We start from the raw sequence: 23,167 nt of genomic DNA, 5'->3' as shown, positions 1-23,167 counted from the left end.
TACCGCCTAACACTCGGCCACCAACGCAATATCCAGGCTTCCCTACGTCAGCAGCACACCAGGAGTTCAGCCCCGATCGACAGAGGTGGTCTGGACTCCTCTATCCGAAGCCTTCTACGTATCGTGGTGATATGGTCGAGTTGACCCAACAGTGACGAGGCAGAACCACACGTGCGGACAGCAGTTGGCGACTCCGGCGTTTACGCCACCTTCCCGATGCATGACGCACCTGTGGTACAGCGCCTGGAGGCGCCAATGCTCGACTACACTAGGAAGACTGCTCTGGTGGGTGCATATTTATACACATATAGGCTGCTTTGTTGCACCGGACGAACTACTAGACGTGGTAAAATAGGCTGTTGAAGTATACAGTAAAAGACAAAAAAACGGGGCTGATTCTTTTTTTTAGAAATGGTTATAACAAGGAAGTGAAGCGCGTCTTCACAAAGGCAGTTGAGTGTTTATTGTGCATTGTTTTGCCACAGGGGCGAAGGAATGATTGCTACAGCTACAACTTGCAAATTCACGCTAAAACGACAACGACTTCAAAACTCTCAGTGCGCACTTCAAGCCTAAATCTCCCACGAAACAAGAATACACAACTCGTGTGCAGGCTTACGACTGTTACAGATCGACTTTTGAAGCGTCCTGCTCAACCAGAAAAAAAGATACACCATACGAACGCACAAGTTTAGACCGGACAAGCGCCAACAGTCACACTCCTCACTTCTTCGTGTGTGAGAAGCGTGCCCAGTTTTAGAGTGCGGCTGCAGAAGTAAGCGAAGTGACCTTTTTGCTCTCCCAAACCACGAGTGTAATAAGCGTGCGCGCAGGAGGAACTGCGCTCTGTGGAGGTGGCACTTAAGGAAATGCTAGAGGCGATGACCTCCAGAGCACGCCCAACGCGAAGCGATCGCACCAACTTGCTACTGATGACAATAGCGCGATCAAGTCAGAGCTCTTATGACCGACATATGTTGTGTATAAATGGCTTGTCATTGGCATGTTCGGCAACGTACGTTTCGTGGCCTAGTGAATAGCGGCGCGCGTTGCTGATAGAGAGGTCGATGGATCGACGCATCACGACGTAAACATTGCGGTTTGTTTCTTTTTTATGGAATCTGTTAGATTATTTTTTTGCAACGTTTTTCTTTTACAGGACGAAAATACGTCAACGGGGCCTAAATCAACCCCGACATAAAGCACTTTTGTGTTAAAAAAGAAAAAAAAAAGGACGCTCTCTTCCTGTCCCAGCGTAATATTCAGCATTTATCTTGTTTGTGTTGCATTACCAACGCGTGCCTTGAATTTTCTAGTAACTAATGGCATGTGCATTATCTGAATTCGGGACGTTAAACCCCACATATCAATCACGCGCATTATCATGGTGACAATAGTATAGCGATGCTGAGGCAGACAGGCTAAAAAACAAGCGTCTTTATTAGGGCGAACTTGTGCCCACGAGCCCAATGTCTATGGTCGTCGAGTCCGAGTAGCCGAGTGGCACAGATTCAACTATCTTCCTCTTCCTCGTAGCTCAAGCGCACGAACGCGTGGCACATGCCAGCCGGGTCTTGCTGGTGCTCTTGCCACGATGATTGCGGCGGGCTACTTGAACGTGGCCAACTTGTCGTGGCATTATCTCCCTCCTCAGACGCATCATCCCGATGCTCGAGAGAGTGAAATGATACATGCGCACTCTCACTCGTTTTCTGACGATCTGTCACGACAGGGTTTCACGCGGACTACGTGTACCACTTCCGTGGGATTGCGGCGTCTTGAGCTCACGTGTCCCGCGGATCTGACTTGATAAGTGACATCACTGAGTATTTTATAAGGGCCGAAGTATCGACAAAGAAGCTTTTCAGAGAGTCCGCGGCGGCGCAGTGGGATCCATTACCACACTTTGTCACCGGGATGGTAAAGTGCGTTACTGCGTCACTTGTTGTACCGACTAGAGTCGACGCGCTGCTGACGGCGTATTCAGTATCTTGCCATTTGTCGTGCTTCTTCGGCTCTTTGCAAGAAGTCATCTAAGTCAGGTGGATAGCTGTTTTCGTCCTGTAGTGGTAACACGGTATTCAGTGGGGTGGTCACTCTTCGGCCGAATACTAGTTCGAAAGGGGCATCGTGGATTGTTTCTTGAAAGGCTGTATTATATGCGAATGTTACGTAGGGTAATATTTCATCCAAATGTTTATGTTCAACATCGACATACATTGATAGCATGTCGGTCAGAGTTCTGTTGAGGCGTTCGGTTAAGCCATTTGACTGAGGGTGATACGCCGTTGTTCTTCTGTGATCGGTATTTGTCATGCGCATAAGACGTTGCATAAGGTCTGCAGTAAATGCGGTGCCCCGATCCGTAATAACGACGATGGGCGCACCATGTCTGAGCACCATGCTGTTCACAAAGAACTTGACGACTTCGGCAGCTGTCGCACTGTACAGAGAGTCAGTCTCAGCATAACGGGTCAGATAGTCTGTAGCTACTACAATCCACTTCTTGCCTGCACATGATGTCGGGAAAGGTCCTAGGAAGTCTATGCCGACTTGTTGGAAAGGGGCATCAAAAGGGTCTATTGGCTGGAGAAGGCCGGCTGGTTTTACGGCTGGAGTTTTGCGCCGTTGACATTGACGACAAATTTTCACGTAGCACTGCATTGATTCGAGCAACTTAGGCCAATAGTACTTCAGGCAAATTCTGGCGAATGTTCGGCTCACACCCATGTGTTCAGATGTTGGCTTGTCGTGGCATGCATGCAGAATTTCCTGTCGCATGGCTGTGGGCACGACTAGCAAAAACGTTTCGCCATTAGGTTCGAAGTTCCTCCTATAAAGGACACTTCCTCGAAGGCAGAACGTGGAGAGCCCTCTGCACACTAAACAAAAATGACCTGAAATAACCTCAAAAACTGGTTAAACCATTTGTCCTCTAGCGCACCACCTTTCCTGGGTTTTTTTTACCACCTACTACCAAGGTAAAAATTTACTCTCGTGCTAACTGAGTTTTTGAACGTAGCGAGAGTAGTAATTATTTACCCCAGTGAGGTTTTCAGCGAGTATAGAGAGAGTGAATTTTTACTACCTTCACAAGGTTTTTGAGGTGATTACTGGGAGTTATTTCTGGTGGTAAAAAAAATAAAAATGACGGGTGCATTCGCCCAGAGTCGACAAATTTATTGAATAGCAGAATTGATTGAATTTATTGAACGGCAGAATTGGTGACACATACATTCACATACAGACAAACACGCACACACAACAAATGCAGAATAATACACCACTAGCACAGACTGCACGCGTTGCTCAACTACACTTCGACAATCCGGTATATATATAGGCACGACTTTTTGACCGGCAATGTAGTTCTGGTAGGAGAGTTCTTTTTTTGCATCGATTAACAACAACGCTTGAAGGTGCAAGCGTAAGCTTCAGGTGGGCTGCAGGACACTAAATGTCACACCAACCTTTTATTATAAATCTACACGATCTCACCTTTTTGATTATCCAATAATTGCTTGGCACACCGGGCTCTTTGCCCCACGCGTGTTAGCACTGCTGATGCACAAGTCCACAAAATATACCTAAGTACGCACAAAGCATGGTAGCTCAATTATTTTCATTCAGCGACGGTGCACAAACACAGTAGCAGCACGTATTCATCACAACGGGCGTAGAAGAGCGGTCCACGCCTGCATACAAGCTGCTTACCGACGGCGTTTTAGGCCTTTTTGAGGAGCACGGCTATCCGATAAAACACAGCTGGCGATCACAGAACACATATCCTGTGCGAATTTCGTCGTCATTTCAGACACAAATGAACACGTCACCGCTATCTTACGGGGACGGGGCGGTGTATGCACACTTCCAACGAAAGACCACCATCCGGGTTTTCTTCGTGCTCACGGGCAGCCTCTTGTTTTATCCATCTGCCTCGCATCGGCTTCGCGCTACATGTTTGAGAACAGTTGGTGCATGAGGTGGGAAATTCGGGCAGCACTTTACTCATGCAGACATCGCCTACTGTGGAACAAAATATATGCGATGCTTCTTTCACCTGCCCCGGCGACACACTCCCACTGGTCACTGGTGGCCACGGCTCGGTGACGACGACAGAGTGAAGCCTTTTGCTTATTGCTTCTCCAGCAGGCAAGCACGGACGATGACACCAGATTGATTTTGTTACCACTGGCAGATCTTCACGATTCGGCTCGGAAGTGAGATATCCGCGACGTGCAGGTTCGGAGGCGCTCGGAAGAGCACGGTCGCTCGGAGAATATGCGAGGGACTTGAACGTCGAGACCCTGCAGGTGTTGTATAAGCGCCAGCAAATCCGGGTCATCTCGTTGTTGTTGAGCGATTTCGGATGCGTCGACAACGCCTAGACATGGGAAGTCTTCCTCTTCAGGTACACTTGGATCGACGGGAGAGCGTAACAAGCAGTCAGCATCACTGTGTTTCCTTCCAGATTTGTATACGACAGTAATATCATACTCCTGCAGCCTAAGGCTCCATCTGGCTAGTCGACCTGACAGATCCTTGAGATTTGTCAGCCAGCATAGTGCATTGTGGTCACTGACAGCTCTGAATGGTCTGCCATAAAGGTAGGGTCGAAATTTATTTATTGCCCAGATGACTGCGAGGCACTCTTTTTCAGTTGCAGAGTAGTTTGCCTCAGCTTTTGAGAGTTTGCGGTTGGCATAGGCTAACACTTTCTTTTGACCATTTTGCCACTGGACCAGGATGGCGCTAAGGCCGACATTGCTGGTATCGATATGGACTTCAGTGTCGGCTGTCTCATCAAAATGGGCAAGTATTGGTGAACCAAGTAGCCGTTTTCTTAATTCGTCAAAAACGTTCTGTTGTTCGCTTCCCCATGTGAAGGGCACGTCGTCTTTCGTTAGTTTTGTAAGAGGTTCCGCAATCTTTGAAAAGTATTCCACAAATCGCCTATAGTAGGCACATAAACCCAAACATCGACGCACTCACTTTGTCTTTGGGTGTAGGGAACCTCTGAACAGCGGCTGTCTTTTCGGGATCAGGACGAACACCGCCAGAACTAATGACATGTCCAAGGAATCGCAGCTCTTTGAAGCAGAAGTGGCATTTTTCGGGTTTGATTGTCAAGTTTGCTGACCGGATGGCTTGTAATACTGTGCGCAGTCACTCTAGATGTTTGTCGAACGTTGCAGAGAATACCATCGCGTCATCCAAATACACTAGGCATGACTGCCATTTCAATCCCGCGAGGACAGTGTCCATCATTCGCTGGAATTTCACTGGCGCGGAAGAGAGGCTGAATGGAAGGGCTTTCAGTTCGTAGAGTCCATCTGGTGTTACGAATGCCGTTTTTTCACGATCCCGCTCGTCAACCTTTATTTGCCAATATCCGCTTTTCAGATCCAAGAAGGAGAAAAACTTTGCGGATTGCAGCCGATCTAGTGTATCGTCGATACGTGGCAAGGGGTAGACATCTCGTTTAGTTACGCTGTTGAGTTTTCGGTAGTCGACACAGAATCTAAGCGTCTTGTCTTTCTTCTTAACGAGCACTACGGGGGACGCCCACAGACTATTCGAAGGCTGGATGACATGATCCGAAAGCATTTCCTCCCCTTGCTTCTTAAAGATTTCCCGTTCTTTCTGTGACACTCGATATGGATGCTGGCATATAGGCCTCGTGTCGTCTTGCGTTATAATTCTGTGTTTCGTAATTGACGTGCGCTGGACCTTCGAGGCAATCGAAAAGCAATCAGAGAATTCCTTTACCAAAGCGTAAATTTGTTTTTTTGACTGTCCGGAAGGTTCTGGTTGACGATCACGGATGTGTCAATGTTGCAGGCCACTGGTCGAGTGGTTGACGTCGTTAACCTGCATAGTTCGGTCACCATACAGAATTCGTGTAAATAACAATAGCCGTGCCTTGAGCGACCAGTTGAGGTTCATTGGAGAAATTCGTAAGTAGGACATCTGCACGGCCATTCGTCAAGTGAACAAGACCCCGAGCTACGCAGACACCTTTTTTCAAAAACAGCCCTACATTTGTATCCGCTATGCCTTCGCAGTTGTAAAATGCATCATTCCCCAGGCAGCACGCCGTCGTTGGACCAATCTTGGACCAACATCGGCTAACATCGGCACCAACGTCGGGCCGACGTCGGAAGTGCAACTTCTTCCAATGTCGGGCCGACGTTCAAGCCAATGATGGGCCGACGTTTTGCCGATGTTTTAGCCAGTATGCAACCAACATTGGGCCGACGAAGGCCCATCGTATTGCCGCCAAAGCTGCCAACGTTCGGCCAACATTGGGCCATATTTCAGCCAATGACATGCCATTTTTACGCCGATGTTTGCTGCATGGCGAATATTGGCTACGGATGTACGACCGACATTGGACCAATCCAGGGCCACATTGCAGCCAATCAAATGCCGTTATTACACCGATGTTTCCTGCACGACGAATATTGGCTACTGATTGGCTTGCCATTATGTAACCTTTATTAGTAGGGAATTTTTCTTACCGGAAGATTTAAACAATATGCCTCGATGACCCGCTCTTGTAGCTTTGCAACCCTGTATACTTGGGGCAACAGAAAATTGAATGCTGAGAACGGAAAGCAGTTAGTTACTCGATCTATTTCATCTTTTATACCTCATTCCCTTTGCTAACACTAGAAGTGTAGTTTATTTTTTTACCAATTTATCTTTTGCAATAGCGAGTGCTTTATTTGGTACTGGTATTTGGTACAGCAGATCGAAAAAAGTCGTTAGGAAGTAAATGTTGAAAGCGTATATCCCCCACTTGCAATCCCCACATATGTCCCCCACATGGTAATCGAGAATATTCATAGTTTAGAGCATTTTTTTGTAACTAAAACATGGTGATGGTGCTTCCGAATCAGCATAAGCTAGCCGAACAGTGCACCACCGACAGTCTGCAGACTATTTATTCTTTGTTTTTTTTATTTATTTGGTACAACAAAAAACGTATACATTGAAAAATATATATACACAACTAAAAAAAGGCCCGCTCTACTGCAGGTCAGGTTGCGTTGGGGGCACAGTGACAGTGGTGCTGTCAAGGCCCTGGCTGCTGTGGCTTGGCAGGAAGCCAGCTGCCGCGAGCAGCCGATAATCTGCACTCTGAGAGTGGGTATAATCGGGCTGCTCCACAACAAATGCTTCTCTGAAGCGCCGCTTCCTGCCCCCACAGCGATCACCAGACCCTGGCAGCCACCTCTTAATAAAGTTGAGGGCCTCCGCCTGGTCGCACCCAGCTTTTTGGCAGATGACATCTGCATACAAGAACAGAAATACCATAGTACACATGAAGCACTGCAGTACAGAGAATACACAAGGGTACACACACATAAAACAATGAACAAGTCTAACCTGTCACTAATCTACAGAGCCTCAGGTTCACAAAGGCCCTTTTCCCTTTTCTGCCATGAAGGCTGTACAGCACTTGCACGTCATGTGCCAATACAGCCTTCATGGCATTCACACCAATTTCTCGGAGGCCACGTCCCCCAATCTGCAGGAGGTGCTTGCGCTGTAAAAAAATGCAAGAAGCATAGATGGGGTAAACGCAACAGCACATCGAAATGTTTTCATGATAAAAATCTGCAAGAAGAGGACACTGAAAACAACAACTTGAATTTTTGGGCATCACAACATTTCATTGTTTTTACGCTAACTTCAACTCACTTGACCTAAAATGGTTTCCACATCAGCCCTCTCACACTCATTGTGAGAACCTTTCAGAGTCCTTCTCTGAATGCAGTTTCGCTGTTATGAAATCAAATACAACACTGTTATAACCCTTAATAAATATTGATTCTAGCTATGAAATAGTATAATTACTTTGTACAGTGCTCAAATTCCAGTACACGTTTCTTCGAGGTTACAATGTCTTTGCCTGAATGTTGACCAGGAGTAGCTTCTACAGGTGAAAAACGATAAAATATGTGGAATTCAAAAAGAAGCTTGGACATGTTTTTATTCAATGCATTGTAAGCAGAGCACAACAAAATAAATGAACATGATCAAGGCGTACTAAGAGGCAACCTTAGAGCGACCAAATCTTGGTCATAGATGAAACTGATAGAAAAATAAAGGTCGCACTAGATGGTCGCACCATTCGCTGTTTATATTTTTCTGTGATAGCCAACAAAGAGGCATGTCGCTATAGAAATCTCATCACAATAAACAAAGGTGCATTTTTCTTCACACTGCGAAATTGGGTGCATGTTAGATTTTTAAAAAAGTAAGAAATCGGCTAACACAAGGCAGGGTGAACTGTAGCTCAAAGTAGAGAGAGCCGCAGCGGACACGAAATAGGGTGATAAATGAACAAAATTACTGAATGTCTGTTTTAAGCAGGCTATTGCTAGTCACTGCCCATCAAACACACGATGCCGCCTACATCGTCTGCTAGCTTAGGACAGTTCACTCGGACTTCACGGACTATAGTAAATACAGTCGAATCTCATTAATTCCAACACACTTAATTCGAACTGACGCTGTGGTCCTATCAAAGCTATACCGCGCTCCGAAAATGCTCTCAGCACCCTGCCCAATCCTGCGGTGGCACTTCAGACACCTCATCGCTGTGCTTGAAGAAGAAAATGAAGAAAAGGAAAGAAAAGACTGCGGTGGAATGTTTGCCAAATGCCAATCTGCGAGATTCCTGTGCCCCGCTTCGGCTTTTTCCGTCCTTGTCACGTAGAGACCCTTCTCCCCTTAACACTGCGCATGAAGAGAAAGAGGCGAAAAAAAGCTGTCGCAGAGACTTGGCTTTCTCATGCCGATCTGCAACGCGCCGGTGTCACGCTTCCCTGTTTTTCGTTCCTGCTATGTAGAGACTCTTCTCCTTTCAACACCGCGCATGAAGAGAGAGAAAAAAAAAAGCTGCCGCGGAGTGTTTCTCTCTCGAATGCCGATCTGCTTTTCTCCAGGTGGAGACGCTCCTCTATTCTCATCATGTGCTGGCCACGCTCCGGCTGCAGCACAGATGGTAACAGTGGAAACACAGTTGTCTTCGAAGAGTGTCAGCACTGGACATTGCCGCGCGCAACTTCTTTTGCCAGGAGAATACTGAAGCCGAAGTACAAATGCTTTGCAAACTGCACGCAAAACTTGTTGACTCGTTGCAAGGCCAACGTGTACAGACATGTATTGACTACTTTAATTAATGACGGATGTCCTGTAATTTGTGAATAAAACTTCTCCATGCACATGCATCACTGCATGGTGAGCCCTCCGCTCGTTTACCGTATTTACTCTATTCTACCGCGCCCTCGATTGTAACGCGCGCCCGGTTTCCACAAAAAAAAAAAAAACTAAGACATCGGTTGCAACGCGCACCCTTTTTTCTCGTTGGCCCGCTTGATCACACCCCTCGCGAAAACGACTCTTTTTGAGAGCGTCTTCCGTTTAAATATGAAGTACGGGGGAAGCTTATGCCTATCTGACGTGCAACAGAGCATTGCTGTCACTCTAGTTTTACCGTGGCCCGATGTCAGTACACAAACTTGCTTTGCACCCTTCTTCTAGACGGTTGTGGTGCCAGGCATGTCGAAGTAAAGAGGCGTGTGATCGGCATTCCCGATTTGCCCAAGCAGGTAGCCGTTGTTGTGCCGCAAGTTTAGGAGGAACCTCTGAAGACTCTGAAGCTTTTCTTCGTACTCCTCCGGCAACTTCCGGCATATGCCCGTTCGCCTTCGGAGGGAAAAGCCTTTTCTCTTCATAAAGTTCGTTAGCCAGCACCTGGTCGCTTTAAAATGGCTCTGCATTAGCCCTTTTTCTAAGGCTAACTGCATAGCCTGCACTTGGAGCAGTTCTGTCGTCACGGGCACCTGTGCCGCTCACTGCTTAATCACATACTCGCCGAGCAGCTCTTCAATTTGTGGAAACCGACCCTGCTGTGGTCCACTGAAGCCTTTGCGTGAATCTTTGCTGTCGACAATATTCTGCTTTTGTTTCCGCCAGTCCCGCACGCACGTTTCGGGAACTCCGAATGACCGCGATGCGGCCCGATTTCTGTCCGTTCCGGCACACGCGACGACTTTTCTTTTACAAGCAGCATTGTGGTGCACTCGTCGAGTTTTTGGAGTCGGCCCTACCATGCCGTCGATGCTAATGTACTACAAGATGACGAACTCCTCAGCACACGTATGAAGTGCCGCGCATGGGAAACACATAGGCCGAAATGACCGACGCGCCATGCCGACGCACGTAGGGGGCGGCCATTTTGAAAGTGGCGATGGCAATAGAATGACCATATTCATTTTTTTTTCGTACTCGATTCTAACGCACATGCGATTTATGAACTCTCTTAACCGGAAAAAAGGTGCGTGTTAGATTCAAGTAATTACGGTAACTTTCATTATTTTGAACTTCTTTTAATTTGAACAAATTTTCTGGCCTCTTTGAGTACGAATTATTCATATTCGACTGTAGTACAGTGGCTCATGAGATAACCTGACTAGTTTGTTTCCCGAAACACAGTATCTTAAAGCAGTACTAAATTTCTGCATGTTACATAGGCATATTAAAAATCAAGAAATATACACCAAAGCCGCAGCCACAGCTTTACTCTGCACAGCTGCCTCTGCTGCCTCCACTTCTCCAATTGTACCAGCAGGAAGCCGGGGAAGGTCAGAGGGGCGCTGTGCTGGCTGGGCGTGCTGAGGCACGGACAAGAGCCGTACCTTGTGCTTCAGCTGTCGCACCTCCTGCAGAACCTCTCTTTGTTGCTGCCGGATGCCAAGTTGGATCCGCAGGATCCGTAGCAATAGAGCTCAAACATACAAGAGTACATACCATATTTACTCGCACAATTTGCATCCTCACATAATTTGCTCACCAGTATAATTAGCCAGCCTGCTTTACTACAAGAAACTTTTTGCTCGCATACTTTGCCCTCCCCAACCAGCCCGAGCCACCTTGCCAGCACACACACAGACACATTTGACTTCATGATGCTTTGGTCAGGCACACTTCTTGTCGAGCAGGCGAGTGCAGTCTTACACAAAATGGACTGAGTGCAAGGTCGCTTCTTCCATGAACTTTTATGCTTTCCCTAGAATATCGAACTTGAAAACTGAAACCTGTTTATGTGTAGTCCGAAATGCCTAAAGGTTTGCCTCCTATCTTCCCACCTCTTCCACGGCAAGAATGTATTCCCGGGACACAGCACAGATGTTGAACGCGTGCAAGGACCTGTCACATCAACTAGATGAGGCAGGTTTTCGCACTCATTTTTTTTTTCGATTTCGCCATCTGGCCATTGCGTTTTCACCGTTCCTTGTGATAGGCTACAATAATTATATATGAGGCAGATTGCTGTTATAAAGCTTATCGAAGAAAACTGAAACCGTGCTACCGCTAAGCACATCAGCGTGGAGTTCTTCGACATGCAATATTCAGTATGGGAGCCAGCAGAAGAGTGCGTTGAATAAGACTTAGCATAGAAGCTTGGGTGTGTTGGTTAGATATCGGAGGGAACACAACGCAATAGAAGACTGGGACAAGGAATGGACACACACACACATGAAGGGCGACACACAGCACTGTGTTGGCATCGCGCTTCCTTGTCTGCATCTTACTTTACGTTGGGTTCCCGACAATTATTGGAGAGTACTTATGTTCTCTGGTATAACCCTGTCGTGGGAACTGGTTTTTGTGAGCACGTTCGGAAGAACTTCAAGAAAATGGGGGCATTTGAACAGGCTTAGCAAACAAATGACAATCCGCTTTGAGACAGCTGTGACAGCGCCTGCAACATATATTCCCAGTTGAGCTTTTAGGCCAGCGATTCCTACTAGCTTCGCACATGACCGGATTGACAAAAAAAGTACACATAATACGCGAGTATATACCGCATTTGACTCTGTAGCTTTGATGAACCAGGCAGATACACAAATTTATCCAAAACTCCATTGATTCTGTTGCAAAATTATTCAACAAACCAATTGCGATGTTATCCATGTTACTATACGATTGTGGCACTTTACCATTGCAGCTTTCCAGGAGGCACACATAGTGCAACGTTAGTTCACCACTCGCAGTTAATTGTACGCAGTAGGTTGGTCACAGCAACTGACTGCATGCAATGGTGAACATCTTGCATGCTTGCACCGCTGTTTCAGCATGCTGGCTGCTTCCCATACGGCTATCAATTGATGTTCACAAAATTGGGAAGATGAAGAAAGACTACACAGTGCCCTCTGGCCACCCTATACTCCAAACCTCCAGCCAACAAACAAACAAAAGAAACAGAAGTATGCAAATGAATATTATTCCTAATGCAGCTGGAATGGAGTGTAGTTTTCACCAATTCTGTGTGTTAAGTCAATATGGAGTGAGTTAACTCCATAAAGTAGCTTTTCTCATAACAGTGTTCACTCTATTGTAACACAAGGAGTGACTTCATAGCATCTAGAAGGAAAAATAGAATCTTCAGTATTTGATAGAAATGTGAGGCTCTACCTTAAAACAACAATAATCTGAAAAAAGAACTCATTACATTCGAAAAAAAAAAGGTAGCACAGTTGATCCCCTTTACAAGAGACACTGATGTAACAGACAAACGGGGATAAGAGGCACCAGTGTGCAGGCTGACATTTGGCCCATCATGCATCAGGCACTCCGTAGATGCGCCTGTGCAGCCGGGAGCCCTGCAGTCAAGCATGCTGAGCAAGACTGTTGACCACTGTACAATGACACATTGCCACAAAATTCCAAAACTTCATTTCACAGACTTCTGCAAAAGCTTCTTACACTCTTGCATAATTTTTGCACAAGCTTCTCTCATTCTTGCGTGATTTTCGTCAGAACATATAAGTGTTGGAAGTTGTATGTCCCCAAAAACTTGCACAATACAAATAGCATACATTAAAGTCTATCACTTAATACGTGCATAGTGTAACAATGAAAGGAAACTCACGCATGGTTTGCTCCGAGCCTTCCCCGTGCGGTGCCTCCTTGAGCCTTGGAGAGCACTGTACAGCTAGAGCAAAGTAGCATCAATCCAGTGTTAATGGCAGGTTAACAAGACAACAAAACTAACCCCCATATTCATAAACGCTCCCCGACTCGACTTTCACCCTTCACTTGACAGAGTTGAGCACTGTGCCGCTGCTCGTTTGAAAGCGACGCTGCGCTACTCGAGAATCACAGCAGATTATTGCTGACATGCAGCAATTTTCTCTGCTTAGAGACGGCGCTCCCATCAGCCATCTCAAGTGAAGGTGAAGCATTGAGTGGAGGGACGTTCTAGAATACGGGGGTAAGATTGGTTGCAAGAACACTACAATAGACACACTTAATTTTTACACTTCATCTATATTGCACAGCTACACACATTCTGCATCCTTATAATGCAACATATACATACAGGCTTATAAAGTAAACACTGGAGGCTGCTCAAATAACACCTACACAAAAAAATTACCCAATAGTGGCCATGCGCAAAGTAATTTTATTTGAAACTCACAAAACTTTTGCGGTGATGGAGAATAAATAAGACAGGTTACGCTTGGAGGCACATGAGACCTTCGCAGCTTTCATAAAGTACAAAAAACAATATGGTATGTGTGTGTGTATGTACACATGAAGCTTCAGCCATTACATATGGTTTCTCGAAAGAATCGACTATGAATTTTATGGCACCTGTGTCCTTCAGCGCAATTGAAAGCCTGCTGATCAGCGTGTGCAATTGTGGAATAGTTACATGGAAAATGGCGTGAAACACCTAAAATCAAATTTTTCTAGCTAGGAAATATGCAGCTGTGTATACACAACACATGTTGCAAACAGTGGGAGGTGACCACAAGAGTGATTTGAGTGCAAGCGGCAGTATTCCGCATTCATGCACCCCGCCATGTTCAACTGTTGACCAAAAGCAGCACCACTTCAGCGTGCTACTTTTTTTTTTACATCATAAACAGCACGGAATACAGCGAGGATGAAAACAACATATGCAATTAAATTTTGAGCACTATTTATGGTGCGCATGATTGATTGATTGATATGTGGGGTTTAACGTCCCAAAACCACTATATGATTATGATAGACGCCGTAGTGGAGGGCTCCGGAAATTTAGACCACCTGGGGTTCTTTAACGTGCACCTAAATCTGAGCACACGGGCCTACAACATTCCCGCCTCCATCGGAAATGCAGCCGCCGCAGCCGGGATTCGAACCTGCGCCCTGCGGGTCAGCAGCCGAGTACCTTAGCCACTAGACCACCGCGGCGGGGATGGTGCGCATGAAAAAAAAAAATAGGCCTTTGAACAACGACGAATTCATAATTTGCCTTCACGGACCTTCTGTTAGGCTGCACCACATACAGATTTTTTGTGGCTTTCAATAGAGATTTGAAAAAAAAATAACCGTGTTTACTCTCGTCATGAGCGCACTCACTAAGTCACCCTCATTTCAGTCGCCAAAATTTTGAATTTTTTTTTCTTCCACATATTAAACACACACCTTACGTTCATCCGCTGAAGTCCCACGGGCTCCCCCCCCCCCCTTGTCGCCTTCGCTCGCTGCCACGTGCCATTTTATTTTTGTTTCTATTTGTTCACGGAACGTCCCCTGTCTTTTTTAATTATCTCTTGTAACATATGTGGCATTATCTTGTTCCCGAGGTGCCACAGGTGCTCTGCTATGTAGATGCACCATTAAACTAGTATTTTTGATCAACTGTGCATTTCTGATGTTTACCTTGCAAGTACGTGAAACTGGCATGCTTCTTGATCTACGATACGCATGTGGCTTGTCTCACTTTGAAGGAAAAGTTAGCATACAATGGTGTAAATGCTTAGAATTTGAAATATTGAGGCAGCAGCACACCGGAGATGATCATATGGTAAAGAAACGAGTGCTGCCTTATTACTGGCAAGTTGTCACTTATATGTACAAATAAATTTTGCGAGCTAAAAAAAGTACAAAAGCACAGCGAGGCTATGATGTGGTTCAACCTGTGGATTCGCTTCATTTATCACGCCATATGATGAAGCTTCCTTTGGTAAAACTGCTCAGATAAGAAAAAAAGTTTGCTGTCCAATACAGCAACTATACAAAGTGTGCACGTGCATCTCGCAGCGCCTTTTCGTCACTTGTGAAATGCGCCACCAACATGCCCGGGCACCAACCGAATCTATCGCCTACAACTGCCATGTTGTCTCCTCGTGCTTACACCCGTTTAGTTTTGCCTCACGATGCAAGTTTGAGAAATTATGAGCTGCTAGTGAGGCAAGTTGATTTAGTAGTCCACGCAGAGGGAGCAGAGCTTAGGGTGTTTCTTCGCTGAAAGTTATAACCTGAAATTGAGAACGCACATTCCGATTTTCCTAAAAGAACCAGCGTATTTGGCTGGTGCAGATTAACAAAAGCTACTTGAAGAAACTTTGCAATATTTGCATCTTCAGGTGCAACTTCATTACGGGTAAGTGCCATAGCCAAGTATTTACCTGCAAACAGATATAGTTAACCAAGATACTATACATACAAACTTGTCCGCAGTTAAAATCATGATGGCGAGGAAGGCGTTTAAAATCGTGATGGCGATCGCGGAGATTTGGTATTGCATTGAAACAAACTATAAAGAATGGGAAACAATATTACTTCACTTTGAAGTATAGCCGATCGGTTCAAGTTGGGCGTCAGAAATTTTTTAATTAGTCAATTAATTCTATACACGGTCTCTATCATGTTCAGTGACTTCACTGTACATTAGCGTACAACAAATGCAAAATACAAAGTGAAAAGTGTGTTAAAGCATACGCGAAAAATAAAGTGATGACTGGCATTACCGTGGCACACACCACGCAAAGTCGCTATCTGCCTTGTATATTATTTTCCTCGACTATTTCCACAAATTGCAATCAAAGAGGCTCAAGCTCAACATCAGCACTGTTTAAAACACTTGGGGGGGGGGGGGCATTGCTACTTTGGTGGCGTAGGCCGTGACAATATATTCATAATATTATATCTCTTGTAAACTTGCCTAGCTCTGCACGACTAGTTTTCGATGGGAGCAGCTGCGCTTCGCACATCCACTCTTAAAATTGCGGCTCGAGAGATTTTGAGCTTTCACTTGTTTTTGGGCCAGGCAATTTGTAGTGAAAGCAAGATAATAGGCCCTCATAGGTTGTGGCGGGCAGCCGGTGTACGCCGTGGCTAATATATGTGTCGCACATCTTGATTATCTGGTCTTGTATCGAGTGAACGAGCGAGGCCTTCCTAATCCAATGAGCTCGTTAAAGTAAGACAACAAAAAACCACAATGCTTCCACATCGTTCACAGCAACAGATGACGAGCCCCCAACAAACCGCACTGCAGCACGTGAACTGCCGTAGGTACCCAGGGAGTTACCCGGGCATGGCGGGAGAGGGCGACAACGGCAGAAGTGACATCACAAGAACACTATGTATAAAGGGGACATTTAAAGACTTTTTTCCCATTTTTAAACTTCGTGCACTGTTCTGTCACAATTTATAGCTCAGAATAGTTGTATTTTGAAAAGGGCACTAATTCATAAGCCCAATGGTTCAAGGATGGGTGCATTTAGGGGGCCCATTCTACGTTTTACTTATGCCCTTCAAGAACTTGCTTACAGGGCCAAAGTCCTGTTTCAGAAAGAACACGCTAGTGCGTGGCCAGCAGTCCGTCAAGCATTAGTGCTGGTGAGATTTGGAAATGCAGCGCATGAGCATCCTCATCTGCTACTTCTCTGCTCATGCTCTCGGGGCTTACTTGCGAGGCACGGTCCTTCGCACTTTTCATTTTCACACTGTAAAGCAACTGATACCAACTCTGCCTTCCATTATTTAATAAACCAATATTTCATGGTCACGAGGACGAGCTTAAAATGTTTGCTACATCAGACCTGAACAGCATTTTGAGTCATCGAAACTTGCTAGTTGCAGCGAGCATTATGCGAAAAATATGATGTGCTTTACGGTGACAACTTGCAAAACACTGCAGCAACGATTAAAATCATGCATTTTTTGTGCTCACAGGAAATCCCTGAAGCAGGAGGCACTGGGCTAGATAAATTGCGCAGCTAAAATACGGATGCGCTTTCCAATGCTGTCATGCGTACAGGCGGAGAAATGGCAGACAAAACTGGGTGCATCCCGATTCTATGCGCATGCGTCCCATTCACAAGCCTCGCTGCCAGTTAGCACCACATGGCTAACTGTCCATGAGCTCGCTTGTTTCCTGTAACAGTGGACCATACGGTACACCTATTTAAAAACGAGGATAGAATGTATATAATGCAGCATCTGATGAAGCCATGACGATGTGTTGCTGATGAAATCTGGAACTCTAGTTAGTACCCTTATTGTTAACCAGCTGACCGACTAGCAAAAAGATTTGCGACTGAAATGATGGCATCTACACCTGCCCTTAAAGGGACACTGAACAAAGTTTTTGCCGCCGAGATTTTCAGCCAAAGCAAAAGATTGGGCCATGAAATTCATAGACAATAATAATTTCAAGCAGAAACTACGAAAACATACTGAATTTAATGAGCCTTTTACAAAATGACGCGTCTAGCTCTTAGACACGGCGTTTTCTAAAAGGTCGCGACATTTATTTTTCAAGTTTTTTTTTGTTATTCAAGACAAATCTACGGTGCATTGTTCACAGAAAACAAAATTGCCTCGGTAAGATTTTTTTGCGAGCAGCTTACTAATTTTAAGGCAGGCGCGTTGATTCGTGAACTGAAGGATGCGAGTGATCGATGTTGCCTGCTAGTGGCTAGGCGACAAAGGCTTTACCTCATGTCCTGGTGTAGCTAAGTCACGCAAATGGAGCAGAAAATGTGCATTATCATTTATTTCACCTAAATATCACACGTATGTGACTTATTGCCGGTGACAGGTGATCAGGATGAAGTCGACAAGTTGCAAATCTGAACAAGAATTCACTCGAATGAAAAACCAACCTATACTCACGTGCACGGTGAAGTCGAACACGTCATCCGTCGGTGTTGTCACTGATGCCCGAAGGAAAAGAGAAGAGGACAAGCGACGGGGTCGTCTCTTTCTATAAAGTCGGCGGAACTGCCAGAACGGCCAACACAAAAGGGATCGGGTTGATATTCCTCCATCTGGGCATCAGTCGCTCCACCCGGGCATGCAGCTGCTACTGGTTCTACTACTATCCTCTTCCCCGTGCCTCTTCCCGACATTGCAGTGTTGCTGCCATACTCGCGAACCTTTTTAAATTAAAGCACGCAATCATGTATTATCGTGCGCCATACTAAACTTAAAAACAGTGCGCCGGTACATGAGATCACGAAGTGCGGTCCACGCCATCACTAGAGCAATTAGAGAAATGAAACAAAGAAAACAAAAATGTATAAAAAACTTTGTCTCAGTACGATCCGCAATCCAGTTTCCTGCAGCTGCTTTTGGCTCTGTATGAACGGCCAAGCCAGTGCCAAGCCAAGCTTGCGTCCCTGATCAGCTGTTTGTTTCCATCGAGAATTCAACAGTGAACTGGCAATTTGTTTAGATGATATTGCTAAAGGGCTTGAAATTGAATATTTCTCTACGTACTACTGCTGTACTTTTCCTCTCTGTTTCCTGATCACAGTGATGAGATTGAGGAGGTTACAATTTAGAAAACAGCACGTGCAGCTCAAGCATTGCTAGTATCGCTGTTTCGGTAATAAAATGTTACAAAGATTTTGCCCCGCGACCTGCTTGCCGCGTTCGAGCACCCAGTAGAAATTTACGGTGCCGCGTTTGAAAGAGTTGAATAAAATTGCAATATTACGAAAGAAAGGCTCTGAAGCAACATCGCATTCTATCAGGCCTACACCTCCCACACCTAGACGAGTAAAACTCGTCGATATTATCTTGCAAAGCTGTGTATAATATTTAAAACACATTCTTCAGCCCACGATGAATTGTTCTCTCGTGTGGCTTCTCCATTTGGTACTGTCATGTTAACTTACAAAGGCAACTTTCCATATTTAGTCTCTTTAGATGTTGCAAAAGCTTGACACGTGGTGTGTATGCCATACTGATAATTCTCCTCGTAACCTGGGTCCGCCTCTTTAAACAGCGTCGCATTTTATTGTTCGCAATTGTGTTTGTTTTATACTGTAAGCGAGCTGTGTGATTTCATCAATATTCACGAGTGTTCCCTGACTATACAAACACGTGCGTCTTATTTGGTGCGGTGCACGTTTGTATGTAGCAAAAAATGTCATTTCGTCAGCGTGTGTCTGCATACACTTGCATGCCCTGCAGTACGTGTACATAATTAATGCAGTAAGGACTGCAATGCATAGCCTTGCATGGGACATATATTCCATGCACCCTCAGAGAAATGTTGTTTGTTATGAGCCTACTGTTTATTATTACATTTTTTTTTTCGTTAAAGTTTCATCTCCATATAAAGCAGCTGTATACAGGCACGAGCTTCAGCAGCTTCCTCGTTGTTCCATTTTAAATAAAAACACCAAGCCTACCCGAATCAATGATCTGTTTGCTATCATTACTGTTATGTGTTCTACGATGTACACAAGGACAGTAGTATACAAAAAATAGGGAGGGAACTAAATGCCCCGCCTGCATGGCTGCGCCGTTTCACAAGATCAGGCGCTGCGCTGTGAAGCTTCCTACCGGCCTGCAGAAATTCAAGGGAGCGTACAATAGCGTGGTTCAAGAGGACTTGTGGGGAATACTAGACACACTGGGTGTAAAAGATGGAGTCACTAATCGTTTAAAGGAAATCTATAAAACTAACAAGGTAGTTAAAAAGTGGGAAAAACAGATATCCAAGCCCACAGTGGTGAAACGTGGACTTAGGCAGGCGTGCCCACTGTCACCCTTCTTATTCATGATGTACCTACAAGGATTAGAGGCCAAATTAGAGGCAAGGGGACTTGGCTTCAACCTCTCTTTAGTCAAACAAGGAAAACTCATTGATCAGGCACTACCAGCATTAATCTACGCAGATGATATAGTGCTAATGGCCGACAACAAGGAAGATTTGCAGAGGTTGATGGACATCTGCGTTAATGAGGGAGAACGGTTAGATTTTAGATTCAGTTAGGAAAAATCAGTAGCCATGATTTTTAATGATAACAAAGGTAGTGAGCTTAGAATACAGAAAGTCACGCTAAAGATAACAGATAAATACAAATAACTGGGCGTATGGATAAGCAATGGGACCGAGTACCTGAGGGAACACGAAATATGCGTGACGACTTAAGATAACAGGAATGCAGCAGTGATGAAAAATAGGGCACTGTGGAATTACAATAGGTATAATGTTGTGAGAGGAATATGGAAAGGGGTCATGGTTCCTGGGCTGACGTTCGGCAACGCGGTCTTGTGCATGAGGTCAGGAGTTCAAGCAAGATTAGAAATTAGGCAACGTGAAATATGTAGGCTTGCTTTAGGAGCTCACGGGAATACACCAAACCAGGGAGTACAAGGTGATATGGGATGGACATCATTTGATGGCAGGGAAGCTAGCAGCAAGATAAAATTTGAGAAGCGATTGAGAGAAATGGGGGAGGAGCGTTGGGCTATGAAGGTTTTCAGCTACTTGTACATGAAGAATGTCAATACAAAATGGAGGAAGCGAACCAGGAAATTGACTGGTAAATACTTAGAAAACAGCAGGTGGCCAAACCAGAAAGAATTATCGGTTAAAAAGCAACTGCAGGAAACGGAGACTGACATGTGGAGAATTGGCATGATTAAGAAGTCCGCACTAGAGATCTATCGAACTTTTAAGCGGGAAATTGCCAAAGAAAGAATCTATGATAATACTCAGGGTAGTTCTCTACTGTTTGAGGCCAGGACGGGAGTATTGCGAACCAAGACATATCGGGCCAAATATGAAGAGGTAGACACAATATGCAGTGCGTGCGAAGAGAAAGAAAAAACTGCCGAACACTTGACAATGCTCTGTAAAGGGCTTCACCTTATAGTTCAAGATGATGGCGCAGAGTTTTTCAAAGCACTGGTGTTTAGGGACAGGGAGGGCAAAATAGACTTTAAGCGGGTAGACTTAACTAGAAGGAGGTTATCTGATTGGTGGCTAAAGTCAAGGCACGATTGAAAATTAAACCCTTCACTTCAAAGTACCCGTCCAACTTTACTATTTAAAGGGGAAAAAAAATCTAGTGGTTAGTTCACTAAGCATTACGGCTAGGTGACGTTAGCCGCCGCCCGATCTAAAGGGTACGGCCACATCCATCCATCTATCCAGCCAAGAATATGCTCTCTGGCTTGTTGCTCCAGGCCTAGTCAGGTAGATTTTCTGGCCTCACCGTTGAATTGTTTGCTCGGGTTGTGGCTTGCAAACATTGCGGTTTTCGGCTTCGTATCATCTTGTTCCGTCATCATGTCCTCCAAGTGGAGGACATGTCGCAGTGTGAGGAGGAAGTACGACAAGGCGCTGATAGAATGAGCTATCAGTCTTACCAGGCAGGCGGTTGAGAGCGCACTGAGGCAGCTGACGCACACCAGCACTATCCGCTTCCTGTATAATACAGGCTAGGGAATTATAGAAACACAGAGCAGAAATCAACTCTTGTGCGTCTCTCATGCACTCACAAGGCGGTACCTGCTTCGAACACTGAGGACCGAGCTAAGCAACATCATGCGTGACGATAAATCATGGTCTCCTATTGCAATAATGATTAAGGCACGCATGCAACTTAAACCATTGTCACGCAAGATGAATTCACAACACCATCGAAGTGAACCCAAGGCACGTGCTGATTATTATGTACGGTACTAGCGCTAAATTCATGCAGACGTTTAGTTGGCGCTGCAGTAGGCCTAGTTGAAGGAATGGCCACAGCTACTGCTGTGATGGAGAACGGGCTCATTAACATCTTCATATAGATTAAAACGGCTTACCCCGAAATGGCTGGGAGTGTCACGCTATCCCTAGCAGTGGCACATGCAGTTGAATATTTAACGATTACAGAAATGGCATACCGATTTCCAAAGCACCTATCAATACTTCCGTCAAGGCGTAGCACCAAACACTTTATCGCACATTTCGGGAAACATTCCTTTTTCTCCCAATCTGGTGGCTAGACATGACTACGCCCAAGAATAAGCATGTTATTAGGTATGTCGGAGGTATTTTCATCTGATCCCTGAAAAATTATTTCCATAAACCCATGGAAAAAAAAGAAAATGGAATTCGCACCTGTCATCACATTGCACCCCATCACAGGAATGGGATCAGATTTGCCTGGCGCTCAATACTCCCTTACGCTTAATCAGAGCTCGGTCTGGCACCAGCTCCAGACAAAACCATTTATAATCTCCTGTCTGGCACATCTGTTTTACTCTGCTCTCTCTCAACCAGAGTGCACCATGTACCTGTGGTTTTCACTATTTGTGAATTGCACACAAAGCCCTTACTGGTAGATCCTATTCCCAATTCTTCCCTATTCTCACGGGAGGCCACTCTTTGGGCAGCTTACATCACGACATGTGCGTGTCATGATGTCAGTGCCGTCTTTTTCAGAGTCGGCGCCGTCTTTTCTTTCTCTTTTGCTCCTTCCCTGTCCTGTGTTTCTGGTGTTGCGCTGCAAACAAGTGAAGATGTTAAAGAACACCAGATGTTCAAAATTTGCTTCTCATTAATATATCGTGGTTTTGGGAATTAAAACACCAGATATATTGAAAGAAGATGCATGAAAAGGGAAGGATGATATTGGAAACTGGCAAAAAAGGGATGACAGACTTCTTAAGCTATGCTGCCATTGAGATTTTCAGCTGTTCACGCAATTCTCACACGTGGCTTTGATGCAGCTATGCACATATCACACAAGCATGCTGACTGTACAGTTAGTATAACTGCAACCTTTATGTACCCAGCCTTCATGTACCCTCTATGACATTTCAGAACATCTGAGTCAGTGTTAGCATCAAGCTATGTTCTTCATGCTGGGGAACCAGTGTGATGAGTTACCATTTCTACAGAATGAAGCCTTGTATACCTGGAACAAGCTGCAAGATATATAACTAAACGGCCCTTTTCAGGGCCAGTCAATCTCTGTCCGGCTTGGATGCACCAACTGATTCCCTTTATCATCAACCCTCAATAAAACTAGCAAATGTTTGCACATGTGCAAGCAGTGTCATTCAATATCTTAGGAAA

General features: G+C 45.2%; 1 protein-coding gene across 3 annotated transcripts; it reads right to left on the bottom strand.

Annotated features, from left to right (window-relative positions):
• Positions 1-6,645: 6,645 nt before the first annotated feature.
• LOC142780811 (uncharacterized) lies at positions 6,646-18,336 on the bottom strand. Of its 3 annotated transcripts, XM_075882177.1 has the most exons (5): positions 17,974-18,004; positions 12,950-13,012; positions 10,713-10,801; positions 7,393-7,552; positions 6,646-7,295 (listed from the first exon to the last, which is right to left on the bottom strand). In XM_075882177.1, exons 2-5 carry the CDS (start codon positions 12,951-12,953, stop codon positions 7,033-7,035), a joined length of 516 nt encoding a protein of 171 aa, XP_075738292.1. In that variant the 5' UTR covers positions 12,954-13,012; positions 17,974-18,004; the 3' UTR covers positions 6,646-7,032. The 3 variants fall into 3 exon arrangements, with proteins under 3 accessions (XP_075738292.1, XP_075738298.1, XP_075738287.1); XM_075882183.1 differs by lacking the exon at positions 7,393-7,552 and having other exon boundaries at positions 17,974-18,336; XM_075882172.1 differs by lacking the exons at positions 10,713-10,801; positions 12,950-13,012; positions 17,974-18,004 and having other exon boundaries at positions 7,013-7,295; positions 7,393-8,682.
• Positions 18,337-23,167: the final 4,831 nt, after the last annotated feature.

Source organism: Rhipicephalus microplus, chromosome 1 (assembly GCF_043290135.1).
Source record: "Rhipicephalus microplus isolate Deutch F79 chromosome 1, USDA_Rmic, whole genome shotgun sequence".
NCBI lineage: Eukaryota > Metazoa > Arthropoda > Arachnida > Ixodida > Ixodidae > Rhipicephalus > Rhipicephalus microplus.
The sequence above is the reverse complement of the archived record's forward strand: the minus strand, read 5'-3'. Positions and strand labels throughout refer to the sequence as shown.